This window comes from Magnolia sinica, chromosome 10 (assembly GCF_029962835.1).
Source record: "Magnolia sinica isolate HGM2019 chromosome 10, MsV1, whole genome shotgun sequence".
NCBI lineage: Eukaryota > Viridiplantae > Streptophyta > Magnoliopsida > Magnoliales > Magnoliaceae > Magnolia > Magnolia sinica.
The window spans coordinates 9,040,575-9,060,740 of NC_080582.1; the positions used below are offsets into that span (position 1 = coordinate 9,040,575).

Sequence of the window (20,166 nt, forward strand, 5' to 3'; positions counted from 1 at the left end):
TTAATGGTGGTGTTCAATCACCACTATTATGTGGTGTAACCCACTTGAGCTTTTGATTTGCTTAAATTTTTTTAGCTCATGTCGTAATATGAGCTAGCAGAATCAATGGACAATGTGGATAAAACACATACATCATGGTGGGCCCCACATGTGTGGTCACCACCCAATCCACTTCTCACATAGATGTGGATTGCATGGTGACCAAACACCACAGTCTAGATTGAATCAAGTACGGTCCACCCGGACCTCCAAAACTGTTCCACTCACATGAGAAGGAATCATGACTAGAGCTGGTCGTTGAGTTGAGTTAGACCCTTGACTCGGTTTTGAAATAGACCCGATCCGAACTCGACCCGACTTGGTACTGAGTCCGGCATGCCTAAAGCGATCCGAGTCTGAGTCTAGACTACTAATCCGGACCGAGTCTGACCCGGTCACAAGTACCGAGTCAGGTCAAGTCAGCATGGAGTCGAGTTGGTGTGGTGGGTATCCGTGGGTTGAAATCACAGCTCAAAACCTAAATGCACCGGCCAATATTGCAGCTTCTCCATCAGCTACATAGCATCTCAGATATTAAATGTTAAATATGGATTTTTTTATATATTATTTTTTTAATATGTACGAGTCGAGTTTCGGATCAAGTCGAATAAGTATTGAGTTGGATTTCGGGATGAGTCGAGTCAGTTACTGGGTGACTCGAACTTGACTCGGTTTGAGTTTTGATTCGGTTCAGCTCGTTCCGTGCCCAAATCTAATCATGACCCTATCAATTATATAAATACCATGTAGAGTTAGGGCTTGTTTGGATAAACTTATGCAAAAGAGGGTTTTATTAAGTCCCTTGATATACATTGATACACCATCTTTGAGCTTTTTAAAGCAAGTGGTTGTTTGACATTGTATGAGAGCATAAAGTCAAGCATTTCAATCTCCAGAGCAGCAAATATACTTTCATAGTATATTCTCCCACAGGGGGTGGGATCATGACTAAAAGCTCTATTGTTTTCTTTTTTTGGTGAATGATGACATTCGATTGAACCGTATCAAGTGCAAGCAGATTTTTTCTTCTGAAAGTGGGTCATATGAGTTAATAATCCAGACCATTTATCTATTTTGTCCAAAGACAAATGATTCTAATGAGCCCCATTCATCAGTCGAACACCGTAGCATTGTAATGGGATATGATACCATAGAGCTATTAAAACCAGATTATGGTGGAGTCATTTCTCTGCGTTCCTCTAAGAAGATCCAAAGAGTTGAACTGATGAGATAGAGAGCTGTTTGGTGCCTCAGAAATTTTCAAGATTGGAGGATCCTAATCATTTGATTAATGGCCCAAGAAAAGAAGACAGCTGAAGAGTCTAATCATTATTTATAAGAAAATAACCCAATGATCAAAGGGTGAAATCTCCTATCGAGCAAGATTTCTTGGGTGTCACCCAATCAAAACATCCTAACATGAACAGGCACAATAGGTGTTCTTAGTAAGATCACTTCCTCTCTGGTCAAGAGATTGATTCTTTCTCAGGTGACCATGGATGATGTGGATAATTTCCTTTGTAGAGTTGGGGATGCTCAGAAACCACCGTGTGCTGCACCTGGAAACGGAAAAAAATAAAAAAATAAAAAATCAAACACTTGGCAAGAGTGAAAACAAACTCTACTGAAGACCTCATCTTGAATCTCCATCACTATATGGTCAACATGAAAAGAATCTTGCTGACAAGAGATGATCATTATGTAAAAATTCTATGAGGTGAGTCTTATTGACTAACGGTCTAGATCTCCCTAAGGGTTGGATGATGTGATCAGGCATACTGGTGTACCTCACTAAAGTTGTGATTGATCTAAAATTGTGTACGGTTGGTGCGCTAATCCTAAATTCGTGTGGAGCCTAAAAGAGAGGAATTTCAGTAAATATAAAAACATGGCTGGGTACCAAGCTTAAACACGTTGAAGCCTCTATTCCCATCTTGGTGCTTCTTTGAAGAGTGCAAGGCGTGAAAGATCCTAGCAACTCGAAATCCAGAGATGGCATCCCAATCAGGTACGGAATTTAGTTTGGATTTATCGATCCTTATGTCCGATGCACTACGGCCCTTTCAATTCCGCAAATTATAGTTCAACAGATTACTCATGCCAAGGTGAGAAAAACCTGCTTTTCTGGATGTTTCCAAGTCGCCTTAGAGATTCCATCACATCAATGGAATCTCTAAGGTGGGGGCCATTATATGAACACTGTAGATAACCATATCATTCTTCGTCAATATATTTTGTGCTCCCACATTTATTTTTTCTAAACAAATAGAAGAAAAGAGATTTTTTTTTTATATATTTAAAATGGCAACAAAAGAATTACCAGTGTCGAGTTTGCTGAGTGACGTGTATTCCTCGAATCTCGTTCTTTGCCAAATCAATTCAGCCAGAACTCTACCACGACTGATATTTAAGAAAGCCGATATAACATCCAGATGATCTGAATTAAACAAAATAAAATAAAAAGTTGAAAATAAAGAATAAAAAACTGCAAAAATATATAAACATGAAGAGAAGAAAAAGAGAAAAGCAGAGAAATTAAATGCAGAGACTATTTATCTTACTTGAGATTCCCATTGCTTCTTCCTCTTCGTGATTGGCAGCAAAACTGTTGATAATATCTTTGATATGAGTAAAAGATCACATCTTGTGCTTTTCCTTACTGTGATAAAGGATAAAAAGAGAAGAAGCAAGACAATTAGAAAACATGCTCTTCAATGGAATTAAAAAAGATGTAGAAAATCATTAGAACAGTTCATTGAGTTTCTCCACCATCTAAAAATGATCCAAAGAAATTGGGTTGAGAACCTGTTACTCGATCGTAACCAGCCCACGTATGAGAACCATACAAACAATTGATTCAATGTTTTAATGAAAAATAACTTGTATCATAAGCAAGGTATTCCGTAACAGCCACCATAATTACCTTTACGATATGGGTTGTAACGGCCATTACGGCCCCCATAACCACTGTTATGGACACTTTTTTTTTATCTTCTATTGAAAAAATCTGCAAAATCTGTGTCAGCTCCATAACAGGCCGTTACAGGGCGTGTAATGGGCCGTTACGGGTCATTTTATCCATAATGGCTGGTACGATCTTTACGACCACATAACATGTAACAGTTGCTACCATTTACGACACACCATGATCATAAGCTTCGTATAGATAAAAGATCTTTTCTTGCTGATGATGGCTCCTCATCAAGCAGGAAGGTGCTCCTGTAAATCTGGTTGGTTCATTTGCAAAATTGTTCAATAGATTGCCCAGACTCTGCCTGACAATTGTCAGGCCTGATAGGACCGCCTCTTTTTTTTTTTTTCCTTTTTAATTCAGGATCAGGAGTATATGAAGGATTGACAATTAGCGTTGGTTTCTGAACAATTCCCTGTGAACAGACAGAGCTAACACAGCATTCGACTCTCCAGCGTTTTCAAGACATTCATGTGCTTCATCACTAGGCAGCAGATTCACAATATTACATTCCAAAGTAGTCCTGGAAGCCATTCCTAAAGCATCTTCTTATTTGATGGGGATTCCATGCTTTCTTTAGGTGGTGTTTGATTTTTCATTTACTGGTGTAAATACTTGTAAATAGATTATGATTACTTACATCTGCAATTGCAGAAGCATCCTCATACAACATTGACAGGCACGCCTTTTGAACTCCAAACCCGGGCGAAAAAGGAAAAAAACTGTGGGGCCCACCATGATGTATGTGGCTTATCTATGCCATCCATCCCTTTAGCCAGCTCATTTTAGTGCAGGAGCCTAAAAATGAGGCAGATCCAAAGCTCAAGTGGACAACACCATGGGAAATGGTGGTCCTAAAGACGTTCACCGTTGAAAGCTGCTTCTGTCCAATGGGCGCACATTGATTTTTTTTGTCATCTAAACTATTCATAAGGTCACAAAGACATGAATAAAGGAACAACACAAATATCAGCTTGATCCAAAGTAAAATGCTTAAAAGCAGATGAGTTGTATTTTCTTTGCATCACCTAGTTTTAATCAATTTACAAGAGGATTCAACATACTGGGGAATGGAAAATCAATACAAAAGAAAAATATATAAATGAAGTTTACCTCATGTTGGAATGGTTGCGTTATTTTCTGTGTCCTGCAAGACTGGTGAAGAAGTGGATGTAAGGCCTCTGTTTGTGCTTTGATTGACTTCATTATCCTTTCCAGTATTAGCATTCCTTCCACTACTGGCATCTAATCATATGAAAGTAAGACAAGATGACTTAAACTTGGAAAATATAACAATGCTAAAAATCCTTAAAAAGAGATCATTCCAGTAACTGATCAACATGAAGCAAGTTCTAAATGATCAAACCTGATGGTGCAAATGCAACATGATGCAATCATCAATCAGATAAAAGGTAAGGACTGTCTTCAGCTCTAACAGAGTAGCATGAAATCCACATGACGAAATGATGCAGGACAATTAGCCACTTGTTCTAAAAGCTTGAACTGATAGAGAGTGGCAAATCAATCCCTTTATCTCATAGCTCAGGCCCCACATCAAATGGCTTAGGACCTTGGCCGAACCTCCTCCCGGGCTCCACTTTACATGGGTTCCGCTTCACACGGGCCACCCACCCTGAGTGTGTCCTCGCATCCCATAGGCTACCCCACTCGAGCACGGTGTGAAAATGGCCCTGCATTAGGAAAGGGTTAGAAAGCTCACAAGTCTCCTTGGAGACAAGGCTTGCTAGTCTCCAACATCTCCACCATAAACAGGGAACATGAAATTCAACCACTCATCTAGTGCGCCATCATGTGGGCGAGACAATAGCCCAAAAAAACACAATACTACAAGAATCCAACTATTATATCGATTACAATTTCAGTCATTGAATGGGGACTTCTAGCCAAGGGCGGAAATGCTTGGAACTGCGTTAAACTGGAGGGACCCTGAGAATGAATCTGGAAGAAGATGAATAACCTCTTTTAGGGCCATGGCTTCTGCCACAATCAGCTCCACAGCCACTAATAGGTGCAGGATAGGAAGCATTCAGGTGAACACATGGTAATTAGCAGTACCACAAATACCAAAGAGCTCTGGCATATCAGAACAGCAACCCACTTAATCTCCACCCTCCCAGCTGAGGAACAGACCACAATACCTTCCATGTGTGCCAGGCCCACTGAATGTGAACCACTCAGTCTTTTGCTCAACTTCTTTTTACCATCCATTAACAGGCTGCCAATGCCTTGGCAAATATAGTTCAATGCTGTGATTTTTAGCCATAGGCCCTTCATGTGGTGGGCCATCAGATTAACTGTTCTGATTTCCCTTGAAATGTTCCATGTGTGCAGCAGAGATGCTAGAGACAAGTGAGCAAGATCTCCAAGGAACCTCATGAGCCTCCCCACACCTCAGACTGCATATGGTCATGGTTCAAATGTGAAATGGTAACACAAAAACCAAAAATTAACATCACTATCATACATGGAATTTGAGAGAAGCAAATGCAATGCCATGAATTCGAGACCATCCAAGTGCTAAAGCAGGCTTCAACGGTAACCAAGTGTTTCAAATAAATGCAGTTTTTTTTTTTCATATTAAGATGGGGAACATGTATACCATAGGAGATGTAATGAGAAGAATAGCTCCCTCAAACGCCACAACCCTGCGTTGCAGGTGATCTCCACCAAGTAGTCTCAGCAGGCTCCCTATTGCTAAGATTCTGCAAGAAAAGAAGAAGAAGAATGAGAAGATACTTGTTAACAATTTCAGACACTGGAAAGGCAAAAAATGAAAAGAAAAAACGCCAAGCTACTACGATGCTTATGCATTTATCAACTTAAGGACTCAATGCCGAATGTCGATAGACTGAGACAATAAAACATTAAACAAGGTATTTCAATCTTACAAACAACAAACTCATAGGTAAAAAAGGGCCATCATAAAATATGTCTAAGAGATGACAATGCATGCAACAGAAATATGTTGTGCATTACACAGAACTCTAGCTTTTGGACACACAGAACTCTAGCTTTTCGCAGGCGTCAAGCGCAGTCCTGAAGAAAGGATGACTGTTCAACAGAAATAGAATGTAACGGCCATGTTTCCAACTTTAAATTGGACAACCTAAGGAAGTGAGCTTATATACACTTACATAAGTAAGAAAAGAATTCTAATGAACATATCCAATAAAAATCACCAAGAAAAGGAAGAACAAAAAAAAAAAAAAACAAAACAAAACAAAAAACAAAAAAACAGAAGGCTAAATTCAAACATTTTGGCGCAGTTGTCATGGAGACAAGTCCTGTACAGACCTGGCCCCCGCAGTCCAAACTTGGTCAGTTTTAAGCTTGCAGGTCAAACACAGGCCTATGTTTAAGTGCACCAAATGAACGGGACAGGTCCAGTCCAAGTTTGGCAACTTTTTGAATTGAGGTCTAGCCCAAGATGGTATTCAGGCCCATTTGTTGATAGCCAGGCCCAGGTGGGTCTGGCCTGAATCATGGATCAGATGATTAAATGGGCCGGCCGTGGCCTCAATTTCAGTGAGGGTGGGTAAACAGACTAGGCTACTAATCCATTGTGCACGTGGCACTCTAATGACACCTCAAAACAATCAAATTATCAACTGCATCACTAAAATTGCATTAATAGAAGGATCCTAACAGTCCAAACATTGGCCATGTAATTCAACAGTAAAAAACATTGGTGGCTCTCTTGCTTGTAGCCTACCCAAGGCTCGAGGTTTCATCATTTTTTACCAAAGTATATATTTCAATGGGCTTATTAAAACTACTTTATCAAATATTACAAAAATCTTGGCCCATTTATGTAGGATTCATGTCCTTGTTGTCCACTCACTTCTTATAATAGGATAAAATTGAAAAGAATAAAATCTAAGAGCTTTTCTTAGAGTAAAATTCTCCACAAGAAAGTGTATAGTTCTTTCAATTCCTATCAAATGGGAGGCTAAAGAACTGAATTAAATTTATTTGAGATACAACAGAGACATAGTATCACCTGTTTGATAGAAGCATCTTCCCAGCTTGTGAAGACATATGATGTGCTTAGAACAGAGAAACTCCTAAATGGGTCTTGCTGCACAGAATTCGTAGGGAGTGGGTCCCTTGCTTTTGGTGACCCTCCAAGGAGTGGACTCACCTGATTTTTGAGCTGTGGCATCAACAAGTAGGGACCCACCTGATGGACAGCTTAGATCTTGCACATCTCTTACATCCAGGCCTGTGTTGGCTTGTAGGGGAGTTGGGTTGCACAAGCTTGAGACTTTCCAATCTCAACGCATCTGTGTAAGCATTGGATATAAGGATTAGTGGTTGTGGTCCCTTTCTTAACTCAAACAACTATGCACGAGCCAAGCACACATGGTTGCATATCTTGATGATCTGAACCATCTGGATTGTCCTCAAACAGGGCTAAAAGCAAAAATGGTTGAAGTTTATTAAATATATACTATGTAAAAACACAGAATGATAAAAGAAAAAGTTTCAGTGGTCAGACCACTGCTACTTTTATTCAATGGGGCATCATGGTATGGTCTTCCAACCATACAAGCATGTGGGCCGATTCATCCGTAGAGAAATAATAGGCCCACATGTGAGATCCATACAAAATGTTCTTTTTCCAGGTAATTTATCAAACAGTTGGCATGCATGACATACAACAAGTATTATGCAATGGTTGGCATGCATGACATACAACAAGTATTATGCAATGGTTGGCATGCATGACATGCAACAGGTATTATGCAATTCTCTGTCTGAAGGATTACAGATTACTACTTCAGTTCTCAGTTGTACAAGTAGGCCCATTGTTTCGGTGACCCAAAATGCCGACATTATGGTGGGAGCGAATTAGGTGAGACCTTGGCCTCACCCAAGACGGTGTGGCCCTTACCGTAGGGCCCATCTTGATGTATGTATTCTGTATCCACAAGGTTGGATGGCAAATAAACATTCTGGTGGCCCCATGAAGTTTTTAATGGTGGGGTTTCAATCACAACTATTTCTGTGGTGTGGTCCGTTTAAGATTTGGATCTGCATCATTTTTCATATCATGCCCTAAAATGAGCTATCAAAATGGACAGATGGTGTGGATTTAAGGAACACACATCACAGTAGGCCCCACGGTTAGGGATCCACCGACCTTGGATCCATTGAAACCGCCCCCAACTCATTGGTAGAGGAAAAAAAATGGGACTCAAATACGATCGACACAAAACATTTTTCGTTGAGCCATCTCATCAAACAGTCAGCATGCGTGACATGTAAGAGGTATCATACAATGGGTTTTTCAGTTTTTACAAATGGAGCTACTGTTTGGGTGTCCTAAAATGCTGATATTATAGTCTATGCACCAAAAATATGAAAAATGGACCCAACTTGTACAAACCCAAAAACAAAAAAGATAATAATAAAAGCATAGCAATAAAGAAATTTGAATCTGGATCCTCTGCTTGCCACAAACAGAAAAATTTTGCTTGTTGCAATTTAAAATCTGAACCCTCTGCTTGCCACAAACAAAAAATTCATGTTTTACTGCATCTTGATTAGTGCACATCATCATTGACATTGTCATTGTCAACACTACTGCATTAAATGTAGTGTGTGATGATGTGGCCTAATCAGATTGTAACAAACAATAATTTCTTGTTTTTGACAAGCAGAGGATTCGGATTCTGCAATTTAATTGGACTACATCATCACACACTTCATTTAATGCAGCAGTGGTGCTGCTTGTGGCAAGCAGAGGATCCCGATTCGAGTTTAAAATGACTAAGATTATAGTTGAAAGTATGTGAATGAAAAGTAGAGAAATTAAATGAAAGAAGTAAATGTCACCTGCTTTACTTTGGAGATGACCTGAATCTGTCTTCAACAAAGAATGAAAGCCTGTCTTTGATTGCCAGTCTCCACAACAAATAACATTTCTCCATCTCAATATTTATCTTCAGAAACAGCTTCAGCATATTTCAGTGGAAGGTGTTCCTCAGGAAACAATAGCTTCAACATATGTTGCTCGAGCTTGCATTAGCTGGGACCTCTGTCCTTCTCTGTGTGGGGATTTTTCATTAAGGATGCTTAATTAATGTCGATGGAGGGTATGTGTTGAATCTTATGCCAATCCACTCCCCCTACACCAAGCCCATTGATTAAACTCTGAGGCATAGACCTTAGCTCCAAATTCCTGAGTGCAGTCACATGCTCCAGTCCTTCCGGAAGCATCTTCATTTGTAGGCATTGTAAAATATGTAAATGTAAAAGACTCGGCATCGCTCCTTCCTCAACTATCCACCGCTCTAAATTATTAAAGTTACCAACCTTCAAGGACTGAAGTCGAGGAAACCCTTGCGCAGAGCATACCATTTCCTTTCCCTTGTATGCACGAGATTTCATTTCGAGAATCCGAAGGTTTGTTAGTTTCTCTAGTGTTATCATCGGGTCTTGCACTAACTCAGAGGCATACAAGGTGAGCCTAGTGAGATTTGGTGAGAATTCTTTAGTTTCCGGTAGCCTCTTTAACCTTCCCCATAAACGCAGCTTATCCAGACGTGGCCGATTTGAAATTGCAGGAAATAGGTTTGCAATATTTAGAATATTATCACCATATAAACTCAAAGACTGGAGGTGGTCCAATTTAGGAATAGAGTCAAACAATCCCTTTCCATGCCTACTTAAATCTACTTTCGCTATTACCAGTTTCCTAAGATTAACCAGCTCTCCCAAGTAATCTTTTATCCAGTTGTCTGCACAAATAGTTCTTAGAGTTTGTAGGTTTCTTGGAAAATTGTGTTTGTTCCCAGTCAGCCCACCTGCATTATATCCTTCACAGCTAAATCCATGCTCTATGCTTACATGCCTTAATTGTTGCATCTTCCAAATAGGTATGCCGATCTTCCAAATAGGTATGCCGATCTCAGTAGATGTGATCTCTAGTGTTTGTAAATTGCAAAGATTGGCAATCGATGATGGGAGTGTCGTAAGATGGGCATTGTATCCTGTAATGCCAAGGTATCTCAAGTTCACAAGTGTACCTATTTCATATGGAAGCTCTTTTACCCCTATTCGGTGTAGATGTAAAACCCTGAGTAAATGAAAGCTCTCAAAAAGAAACTTTTGCTGATTCTTTTCAAGTATTTCTTCGTGTAAGGTGAAGCACAAGATAGAACGAACGCATGGAGCGGATAGCTTTAAGGAAGTGTACTCACCAATACTATGATGCACAGAAAGTCGACGTGCTTTACATGGAGAGAGAGGGTCTGTGTCCCCATGGAGAAAATTTTCTTCCTTGGCTTTTGAGATCGAGAGATCTCGTAGTAGATCATGGATGCGACAGCTTTTAATTGTGCCGATGAAATTTTTTTTCGCCACTTGAATTAGGCTTCTTTGGATTAGTTCTTGCACACAATCTTCTGCGACTTCCTCCAATGTTTCAGCCCCTGTTGAATGTACAAATCCTTCTGCAACCCACAACCGAATCAACTTCTGGACGGAGATTTCGTAGTCTTCAGGAAAAGCCCCAAGATAGAGAAAGCATGACTTCAGGTGATGGGGTAGATCTTCATAGCTTAGAGCTAATATTGGTGAGATATTTGCATCGCCTTCAACAAATTGCCAGCTAATGCTTTTGAGTACTTTCTCCCATTCACTTAAAAGCCCTGCTTTCCTTGATAATAAGCCCGAAATAACAACAACCGCAAGAGGCAAACCATGACACTTTGCCACGATCTGTCTTCCTAACCCCTCTTAAATATTGAGGGGAATGGGAATCTTCTTCGAAGAACACTTTCTTACGAAATAATTCCCAGCTCTCATCCTGTCTTAAAAGTTGCAGCTCATGAGGACGCCATCGGGCATCTGCATCTGAAGCTATGTCTTTGTTGCGAGTGGTAAGCAGGATTTGACTTCCGTTTTTCATGTCCGGAAAAGTAGCTGCTAAAGCATCCCATGCTTCGGTCTTCCAGATATCATCTACCACTGCAAAATATCTCCTCACCTTCAAATGCTGAAAAAGCTTCAACCTCAACTGATCGACGGTCAGGTGATGTTTGTTCATCTTGTAATCTTCAGTGGGAATCATAAAGCAACTCATAATACCCAGCAAAAGATCCTTCACATTATATTCTTGAGATACATGTATCCATGCGCAACAATTGAAATGCTTCTTAACAGCGTCAAGATTATAAACTTTCCTCGCAAGAGTAGTCTTGCCAAGACCACCCATTCCGACTATAGAAATCACGCATCGTCGTTGCTCACCCTCGATCAACCTTGCTGCCAAGGTCCTTACATCTTCTTGAAAACCAACGAGAATTCCTTCATATAGATGAGAGGTTCGCCTCTGCTCTCGCAAACTTTCACTCATGGAACTACTTCCTTCTCCACCTTGACAGATATCTTTAATGCCATAATTCGATCTTTTCTTAGAGATTTCATCGAGTTCGTTCTTTATCTTTTCGATCTCCTTGCCTAGCTGATGCCGAGAAAACGTCTTCTTGATAGGACCAAGTAAACCTCTTCTCTTTTGTTCTATTTTAAAGATGAATTCGTCGATGACGTCCTCTGCTTTGTGAGCAACGTCTCTTACATCTTCTACCCATTTCTTCACCCTTGCATCATTTTGTTTCGTCTCTGCATCTTTTAAAAAAGCCTGCATCCACGTCAGTTCTTTTTGAACCCACTCGACCTCACCACATACTTCCCGGAGAAAGACTCCTTCATGGATAAGGAGATCTCCAAGTTTTTCTATGACAGAGGAAACAACAGCCTCAGCAATCATCTTAGCCTCTCTCTTCTTCTCACAACCAAATGCACTCTATTTTTTTTAGGAACTCGTGGTGAATGTAAGGTGCTCTTCTCTGTCTTTTTTTCTTTTACTCGCTTAGCAGCTTTTCTTTTTCTTTATAGAAAGGGAATATGCTTAGGGGTGCACATTTAACTGGTAGAACCGTAGAACCGGACCGGAACCGACCAAACGGTCCGGTTTGGTCCGGTTCTAGAGTGCACCGATTCCAGTTCCAGTTCCAAAAATTAAATAACCGGTGACATCGGTTCGGTTCTCGGTTTGGGGGTATGTAGAACCGAACCAAACCGTGAACCGATCCGTAGAACCAAATCGTGGATCCAATCCGTAGAACCGAACCGTGGAACCGAACCTCGAACCGAACCGATGTATTTTTGCATACCTTATAATTATTTTCTCTAGAATAATTATTTTCGTAAATGTATTTTTGAACACCTTATACAACATCTAAACTATTCATCAAATGGACCACAACATGGATGGACATGGGCTTGCAATTGGGCTGGATTATAAAAAGCCAAGAACCGTGGAACTGATCCGGAACCGAACCGGTTTTAACGGTTCGGTTCCGGTTCCAAATTTCCTAGAACCGTTAGTAACGGTTCGGTTCCGGTTTCACCCCAAAACCGGACCAAACCGAACCGTGTGCACCCCTAAATATGCTACCGTCCACGTCCAGCAGGTGATATATTAACCACGGCCATACGTCCATCTTATTTCCGGTTAGATTGTTTAATATAAGTATGCATCTCATGATTCTAATGGCCTGTTTGGGAGCGTGGATTCGAAACCCCTGGATTCCCAACCCCCATGATTGAAACCCCCTGGGTTGGCAATCCTCCCGTGTGTTTGGCGGGGGCGGATCGAATACTGACAAGGTCATTAGCCAAATGGCTACTGAAGTGACGTCACCAAGCTCTGCGGACCCCACTATAATACATGTGTTGTATCCATACCGTCCAACCATTTTTAGAGATAATCATATGGCACTAAAAAAAGAATGAGATAGACCTAAAGTTGACCCCACCATAGAAAATAGTGGGGACAGTGACATCCACCGCTCAAAACCTTTTAGGAGTGATATTTTTGTTTTCACTTCATCTATCTTTATGTTAACTTATGAATAGGATGGATCTCAAAAATACATCACCGTGTGTCCTATAAATGTTTCAATGGTGAGTGTGATGGCTCCCATGGTTTTCTATGGTGGGTCCACTTGAAATTTAGACCTATATCATTCTCTTTATAATGCCATAGAACGATCTCTAAAAATGGTTAGACAATATGAATACAACACATGCATCATGGTGGGGTCCATAGAGCTTGGTGACCCTACTTCAGTTGCAATATGGCTACTGACCTTGTCAATATTTGATCGCTCGTGTTTGGCATCCTGCGCAATGTGAATCAACTTTAATTCAAAAATATCTATGCATGGTTTATTTAAGGGGTTTGAATTTAATTATTAAATCAACTTTAATGTCTTTAATTAGTGTGATATATAATTTTTGACATTATGGTTATGGTAAGCCTGAAATATACGCTTTGCCTGAAAATGATAAAATTCCCAGTCTCAAATGGACTGCAAGCACAGGATTATGTCTGAGTAACTAAGTAACGATTTTTTTTTATTAATGTGAACAATGTTTAGACGGTACTGATCATCATTAGTCAGCCATGTGTCCCGTAAAATGATAGTGTACAGTAACACAAATGTTACACATGCAACTATTGAAATCATTTTAGGTATAATCCTAGCTCTCACCGTAGATTGCAAACCCTCTGAATTTGAAATCCCATTTACTTTATCTTGCCAAACAACCAAGGAGATTTTCCCTCCAATTCCCCAATCCACGGTGCCAAACAATCCGCCGGGTAACTTTCTCAAAAGTAATGGTGCAAACAAAAGCAGTCAACTTTCGGTGATGTTTCATGTAAGCTGTTGGATAACTTTCTCAAAACGAGGGGATGCGGATTGCGTCTTACTCCCGCTCATCTCAGGCCCCAAATGGATAGTTCAGTGGGCCAGCCCACCGTGATGTATCTGTTTATCCCAGCTGTCCATCCATTTTTTTCAGATCATTGGCATGAGTACAAAAATGAGACAGATCCAATGCACAAGTGTACCACACCAAATAATCAGCTTATTTGCATTAAATGCACACTGCATTAAATGCAAAAGTCATGATGCGGTACATTTGAGCGATGGATCTACCTCATTCTTGTGCAAATACCTTAGAATGACATGAGAAAAGGGATAGGCAGCTTAGATAAACAGATACATCACGGTGGGCCCACGCACAGAACTATCTGTTCGGACTAATGGGGTAGGACGCAATGCGCTTCTGACACGGATTTCCTCTAAAGTTTGAAAATCCGCTAAAGCCTTTCGCAGGAATCCTACGCAAGGATTCTCTAGGGTTTACTGTGATGTTTGTGAGAAAGACATTCCATTCATCTGATTTTTGAGCTCATTTTACCATATGCGGCTAAAAATAAAGTGTATCCAAAACTCAAATGGGTCACACGAGAGGAAATAGTGGGGATTTAGTGACCACCGTTGAAACATGTATATGGCCATGAAAGTTTTGTATCGATTTAAGTTCTCGATGTTTTCACTTCATCTCAGTGAAATGACCTTATAAACGGTTTAGATGGAATATAAAAATCAAGGTGGAGCCTAGCAAGGTTTCAATCTTGGTCATTCCTTACTCCACTATTTCATCCTGTATGGCCCACTCAAGTTTCAGATCCTCCTCATCTTTGGTCTCATAAACTAAAATGTGATTGAAAAATTGATGAATGCGTTAGATTTCTCACATACATCATAGCAGCCTCACCCAAAATTCTTGGGCAGGAACCTGGATTTCGCATGACATCCATGTCTCAAGCTTTTACAGGGCGGGGATTTTGTCCTACCTTGAACGAGCAATTTTATTGGTGAATCTGATGTATCTATATATCTACATTGTTCATTCATTTTCTCGTATCATTTTAATATATGCGTATAAAAATGAGGTAAATCTAACACTCAAGTAGACCACACCAAATAGTAAGCTTGGGTTGCATTAAATTAGTAAATCTGCAAGTTACATTAAATGCAAGATTCATCTAATGCGCTACACTTTAGTGTTGTATCAAACTTATTTATGTGCTCATGTCTTTAAATGATATGAAAAAAGAGATCAACAGCATAGATAAACAGATAGATCACGGTGGGCCTGCCTATAAATATGGGCGTTCGTGGCTAGAGACCGGCTAGCAATCCGCGTACAGTACGTTGCACGGACATGAATTACCTGTTGCTGCAACGGGATTGTGCCAAATCTAATGACGTGGAACCATCACCTTTAAGTCAAACATCAAATCCGCATGATATGTCCCCGTAGTTTCCTAATAAAAATGTCAAAGTGGGGCCGCATGATATTTCCCCGTAGTTTCCTGGTAAAAATGCCAAAGTGGGGCGGCGGATTAGGTGAGAGACGGGGCTACCTTTATAAATGCATTCATGACTGTATTGAGTGTGATATTTTTATTTTACCTTTAGTCTATAACTGTAATATAACTGCATTGACTTACGACTTATAGACAGGTTGGACCTCGATTAAATATGATGGTGGGCCCTAAAAAGTATCAGTGGTGGGTATTACTGTTTCCACTGTTTTCAATGGTGGGGTTAACTTGAGCTTTGGATATGCCTCATTAATCGGCTCATGCCTTAAATTAATCTCTCTAAATGGATGAATGGTGTGGATACAACACATATATTGTGGTGGAACTCCACAGTACTTGGTGACCTGATTCCCTATTGAACTAGTCGGCAGCTACTCCCCATCCATGCTACCTCGCTTTTCCTAAGCTCGGCACATGCAGTGCCTCTTAGTGGCGACCATATGTGTGGGTTAATAGCACACCCTCCATCTTATCTTCTTTTTTTTTTTCTTTTTTCTTTTTTAATATCATTTTATTGTATAAGACCAGAGAAGAGGATGGCTCAAGTGGCCCCCTTAGTAGGGATTAAACACCCACTGTTAAAAACTTCTTCAAGGGCTGATCTTTGTATTTTACCTTCACCCATTCTGCATCCCTCCGATGGGGCTCCATTGGCCCACCATAATACGTGTTTTATCTACACTATCCATCCATTTTCCATCTCATTTTAGGGCATGAGACTAAAACATTAGGCAGAGCCATTATCTAGGGCGGACTACACAGGAAACAATGGTGATTGAACCTTCACCATTAAAAACTTTTTGGGGCCGCATGGGATGCATGGCTTGGATACTATACCATCAGTATTCCACACACGAAAACAACATTTGAGGCCATTTAAAACACATCATTGTTTCTGAGTTAGGCTCGAAGCTGGCTATGCGATATTTCCCGCAGAGTACATGTGGCCTGCAGCAACTCAAATCAAACTGAACAAATTGTTGAACCTGCTGTCCCAAATTCAGTCGCAAAATCAGATTGGTTAAACAATCCTAACCTTTGATTCACGGTCAACCGTTTGTTGAAATAGGATTGCAGGATTTTTAATTTTTTTTTTTTTTTGTTTTTCACTTCAAGCCTCCAACAAATGCCCACAAATCCAATAATCACCTATGGATACCCGAACCTTTGACCGGATGTTGAAATTCCTGAGAGTCTACCACCATATATATATATATATATATATATATATATATATATATAAACTAGTACGAACTTTTTTGAGAATCCATCATACGTGAGGTGGATCTGAAATCTGAACCGTTCATGTGAAGCAGCACCTCCTGAAACCCCCCGGGCCCAAGTTTTACTTTGATCTAAAACTTTGATGGGCCATGAAAAATGAAAACAGTTTCCTCCCTTGATTTGCATTTCTCTTTGCTATGGCCCACCAGAATATTAGATCGGGGTGAAAATTTGTCACATGGCATTTTATGGGATTCCGCATCACATGGACCGTTCAGATTAGACACCCATGGCACGTGTGCAAAGGTGCGCACCTGTGTAGGTGCACAAGTGAGCATGACTCTCTCTCTCTCTCTCTCTCTCTCTCTCTCTCTCTCTCTCTCTCTCTCTCTCTCTCTCTCTATATATATATATATATATATATTCACTTTAAGTGTCCAACAAATGCCCACAAATCCAATAGCAGTCAGATAACAAGATGCACAACTTTTTGTGCATGACACATTTAAACTGGCACCACTAAATTGGACGGTTAAATTTGTATTACTGGCATGACATGCTGGTATGCAAGTTCTAAATAGTTTCTATAAGATTGGACTTCTATATTGGCTGATACAGGCATTTGAGGTTTGATGCAAACGATCATCAAGCATTTGGATGAACCTTGCAAACCTAACCTCCATCTCTTCTCCAGCTAACAAAATAGGCGCTAAAACACTGGCCTCAGCAAAAACTAATTATATTGGTTTTTCTCTATTGAGAAGCAGGCCTAAAACCCTCCTTTTTAGAAACTCCCCTTTGAGGAAGTGTTTCCAAATATGCACTTTGGGTTGATTTGGACACACCCTCGAAAGGGGTCTTTGATGCCTTAAGTGTGTTTTGAGCCAAATCCTAGTTTGTTTGGTGTGTTTGGATGCACTTTCACAAACCAAAGCTGATTTAGTCCAATTTGGAAGTACTAGGGTCAGGTCAATTTTGGAACTACATGAGGATGCCAAAGTAGAAATCTAGTAATTCAACAAACAAAAGCTGATGGATTCGAGATGCAAACAACCACTTTAATCAAACATTTGGAGGAATTCTCATGTATTTGTTACACATGATACATAATACATGATGAATCATTTGTGTTATGGGTGAATCTGAACCTAGCCGCATCGAGGTTAAAGTAGAGGCACCAATGAGCAAAGCCTCGGACAGACAGCATTCGACCTGAGGCGATACCAAGGGCTCTTATAGGGCTATGACGCCGACCTAGGACTTGTAAGAAGTTGTCACACGTCCTACGAGCAGGACCTCATAGCGGTATCAGTACGTTTGAGCCAACCTGCCTCCGAGACCTTTTGTAAGAGTTCTCATGTCAACTCTGAATCCAGTTCACCTCCTATTCGATCCTCACTGCTTTGCGTGTCAATGATCGCCTCGTTCGTGGGCTCGGATTGTCGAGCAAGATCTGAGCCACAAGGTCGGCTCAAATGAGAGCTTGGTCAGCAATGACATTAGTGGACTAAACCCAGTAACGCACGACAAGAGTAATGCCTATTGCACAATCTCCGGTAACAACTAACGACCACGAACGCGTAGCTCTCACGTAGTGGCTATAACCGTGCCAAGATTGTCGGGCACGTTTAGTACGATCCTCAGGTATAAATATGAATCATTTCTACAGGGATAGGTACACGATACCTGGCACTCTAACCTACTCGAATGGTCCCCAGCTCTAGCCAGGGTCTCCTTTGTCTTCCATTTGTGTAGGACATAGGGTTCGCTCCGAGCACTCGGAGCTCGGTGGAGAGTGATCCAAATTTTGGCATCAATATTTTGGCGCCGTCTATGAGAATTCAAATAAAAAGACTAGAGAGCTTTACGCTAGAAATGGGCGTTCGTGGCTAGAGACTGGCTAGCAATCTACATACCGCACGTTGCACGGACATGAATTTCCTATTCGCTGGAACGGGATGGATTGTGCCAAATCTAATGACGTGGAATAATCACCATACAGTCAAACATGAAATCCGCATGATATGTCCCCGTAGTTTCCGGGTAAAAACGTCAAAGTGGGGCGGTAGCGGATTAGGTGAGAGACGGGGCCACCTTTATACATCATTCATGACTGTATTGACTGTGATATTTTTGTTTTACCTTAGTCCATGACCGTATTGACTTATAGACAAATTGGACCTTGATTAAAAATCATGGTGGGCCCTAAAAAGGTATCAGCTGTGGGTATCACTGTTCCCACTGTTTTCAATGGTGGGGTTCACTTGAGCTTTGGACGTTCTTCATTAATTGGCTCATGCCCTCAATTGATCTCTCCAAATGGATGAATGGTGTGGATACAACACATACATAATGATGGAAACCCACGGTGCTTGGTGACTGATTCCCTACTGAACTAGTTGGCAGCTACTCCGCAGCCATACTACCTCGCTTTTCCCGAGCTCGGCGCATGCAGTGCCTCTTAGTGGCGATTATTTATTTATTATTATTTTAAATATCATTTTATTGTATAAGACCAAAGAAGCGGATGGCTCAAGTGGCCCACGTAGTGGGGATTAAACACCCACTGTTGAAAATTTCTTCAAGGGCTACGGAAGCATTGGATCAAGCTGATATTTGTATTTTCCCTTCATGCATGTATATATGACCTTATGAATAGGTTGGGCCTAAGAAAGTTTTAACAATGGATGTCATAACAACAGCTGCATTTTGTGGTGTGGTTCACTTAAGCTTTTGATCTACCTCATTTTCAGGATTATATGCTAAAATGATATTAAAAAATGGGCAGTAGGTATTGATACAACCCATACATCATAAAAGACTCCTGAGAGCCCTGCCTGTGCCGAGCTCAAGATAGGTGGGGCAAGACCCATTCTACATCCCTCTGATGGGGCTCCATGGGCCCACCATAATGTCTTTTATCTACACTATCCATCCATTTTCCAACTCATCTGAGGGCATGAGACTAAAACATTAGGCAGATCCATATCTAGGGTGGACTACACCATAGGAAACAATGGTGATTGAACCCTCACCATTAAAAACTTCTTTGGGGCCGCACAGTATGCATGGCTTGGATACTATACAATCATTATTCCACACACGAAAACAACATTTGAGGCCATTTAAAACACATCATTGTTTGTGAGTTAGGCTTGAAGCCAGCTATGTGATATTTCCGGCAGAGTGCATGATATACATGTGGTCTGCAGCTACTCAAATCAAACTGACCAAATTGTTGAACCTGCTGTCCCAAATTCAGTCCCAAAATCAGATTGGTTAAACAATCCTAACCTTTGATTCACGGTCACTTGTTCGTTGAAATAGGATTGCAGGATTTTTAATTTTTTTTTTTTTTTGTTTTTCACTTTAAGCCTCCAACAAATGCCCACAAATCCAATAATCAGATAACAAGATAACTTTTTGTGCATGACACATTTAAACTAGCACCACTAAATTGGAAAGTAAAATTTTATTACTGGCATGACATGCTGGTATGCAAGTTCTAAATAGTTTCTATAAGATCAGATTTCTATATTGGCTGATACCGGCAATAGGAAACAGTTTTGGAAGTGACAATAGGCTAAGCCAAAATGAAATTTTAATCCTTGGTTCCAATACACGCATTTCAGGTTTGATGCAAACGGTCATCAAGCAT

At 40.5% G+C, this 20,166-nt stretch overlaps 2 protein-coding genes and 1 long non-coding RNA gene across 3 annotated transcripts in view; all 3 read right to left on the reverse strand.

The window, feature by feature from the left end:
• Positions 1–11,904, reverse strand: part of LOC131257928 (putative disease resistance protein At1g50180) — a 50,400-nt gene extending 38,496 nt beyond the window's left edge. The window contains exon 1 of the mRNA XM_058258897.1: positions 10,237–11,904. Within this exon, the coding sequence (XP_058114880.1) occupies positions 10,674–11,807 (1,134 nt within the window). The 5' untranslated portion in view covers positions 11,808–11,904 and the 3' untranslated portion in view covers positions 10,237–10,673. The remainder of the gene's footprint in view (positions 1–10,236) is intronic.
• The window catches only part of LOC131257930 (phosphoglycolate phosphatase 2-like), a 47,391-nt gene that overhangs the window by 13,865 nt on the left and 13,360 nt on the right, over positions 1–20,166 (reverse strand). The window lies entirely within an intron of this gene.
• Positions 1,488–9,905, reverse strand: LOC131257931 (uncharacterized). Its single transcript, XR_009177717.1, has 7 exons — positions 8,870–9,905; positions 7,032–7,314; positions 5,631–5,733; positions 4,124–4,255; positions 2,601–3,893; positions 2,360–2,476; positions 1,488–1,598 (listed from the first exon to the last, which is right to left on the reverse strand). It is a non-coding gene; the product is annotated as an uncharacterized LOC131257931 (long non-coding RNA).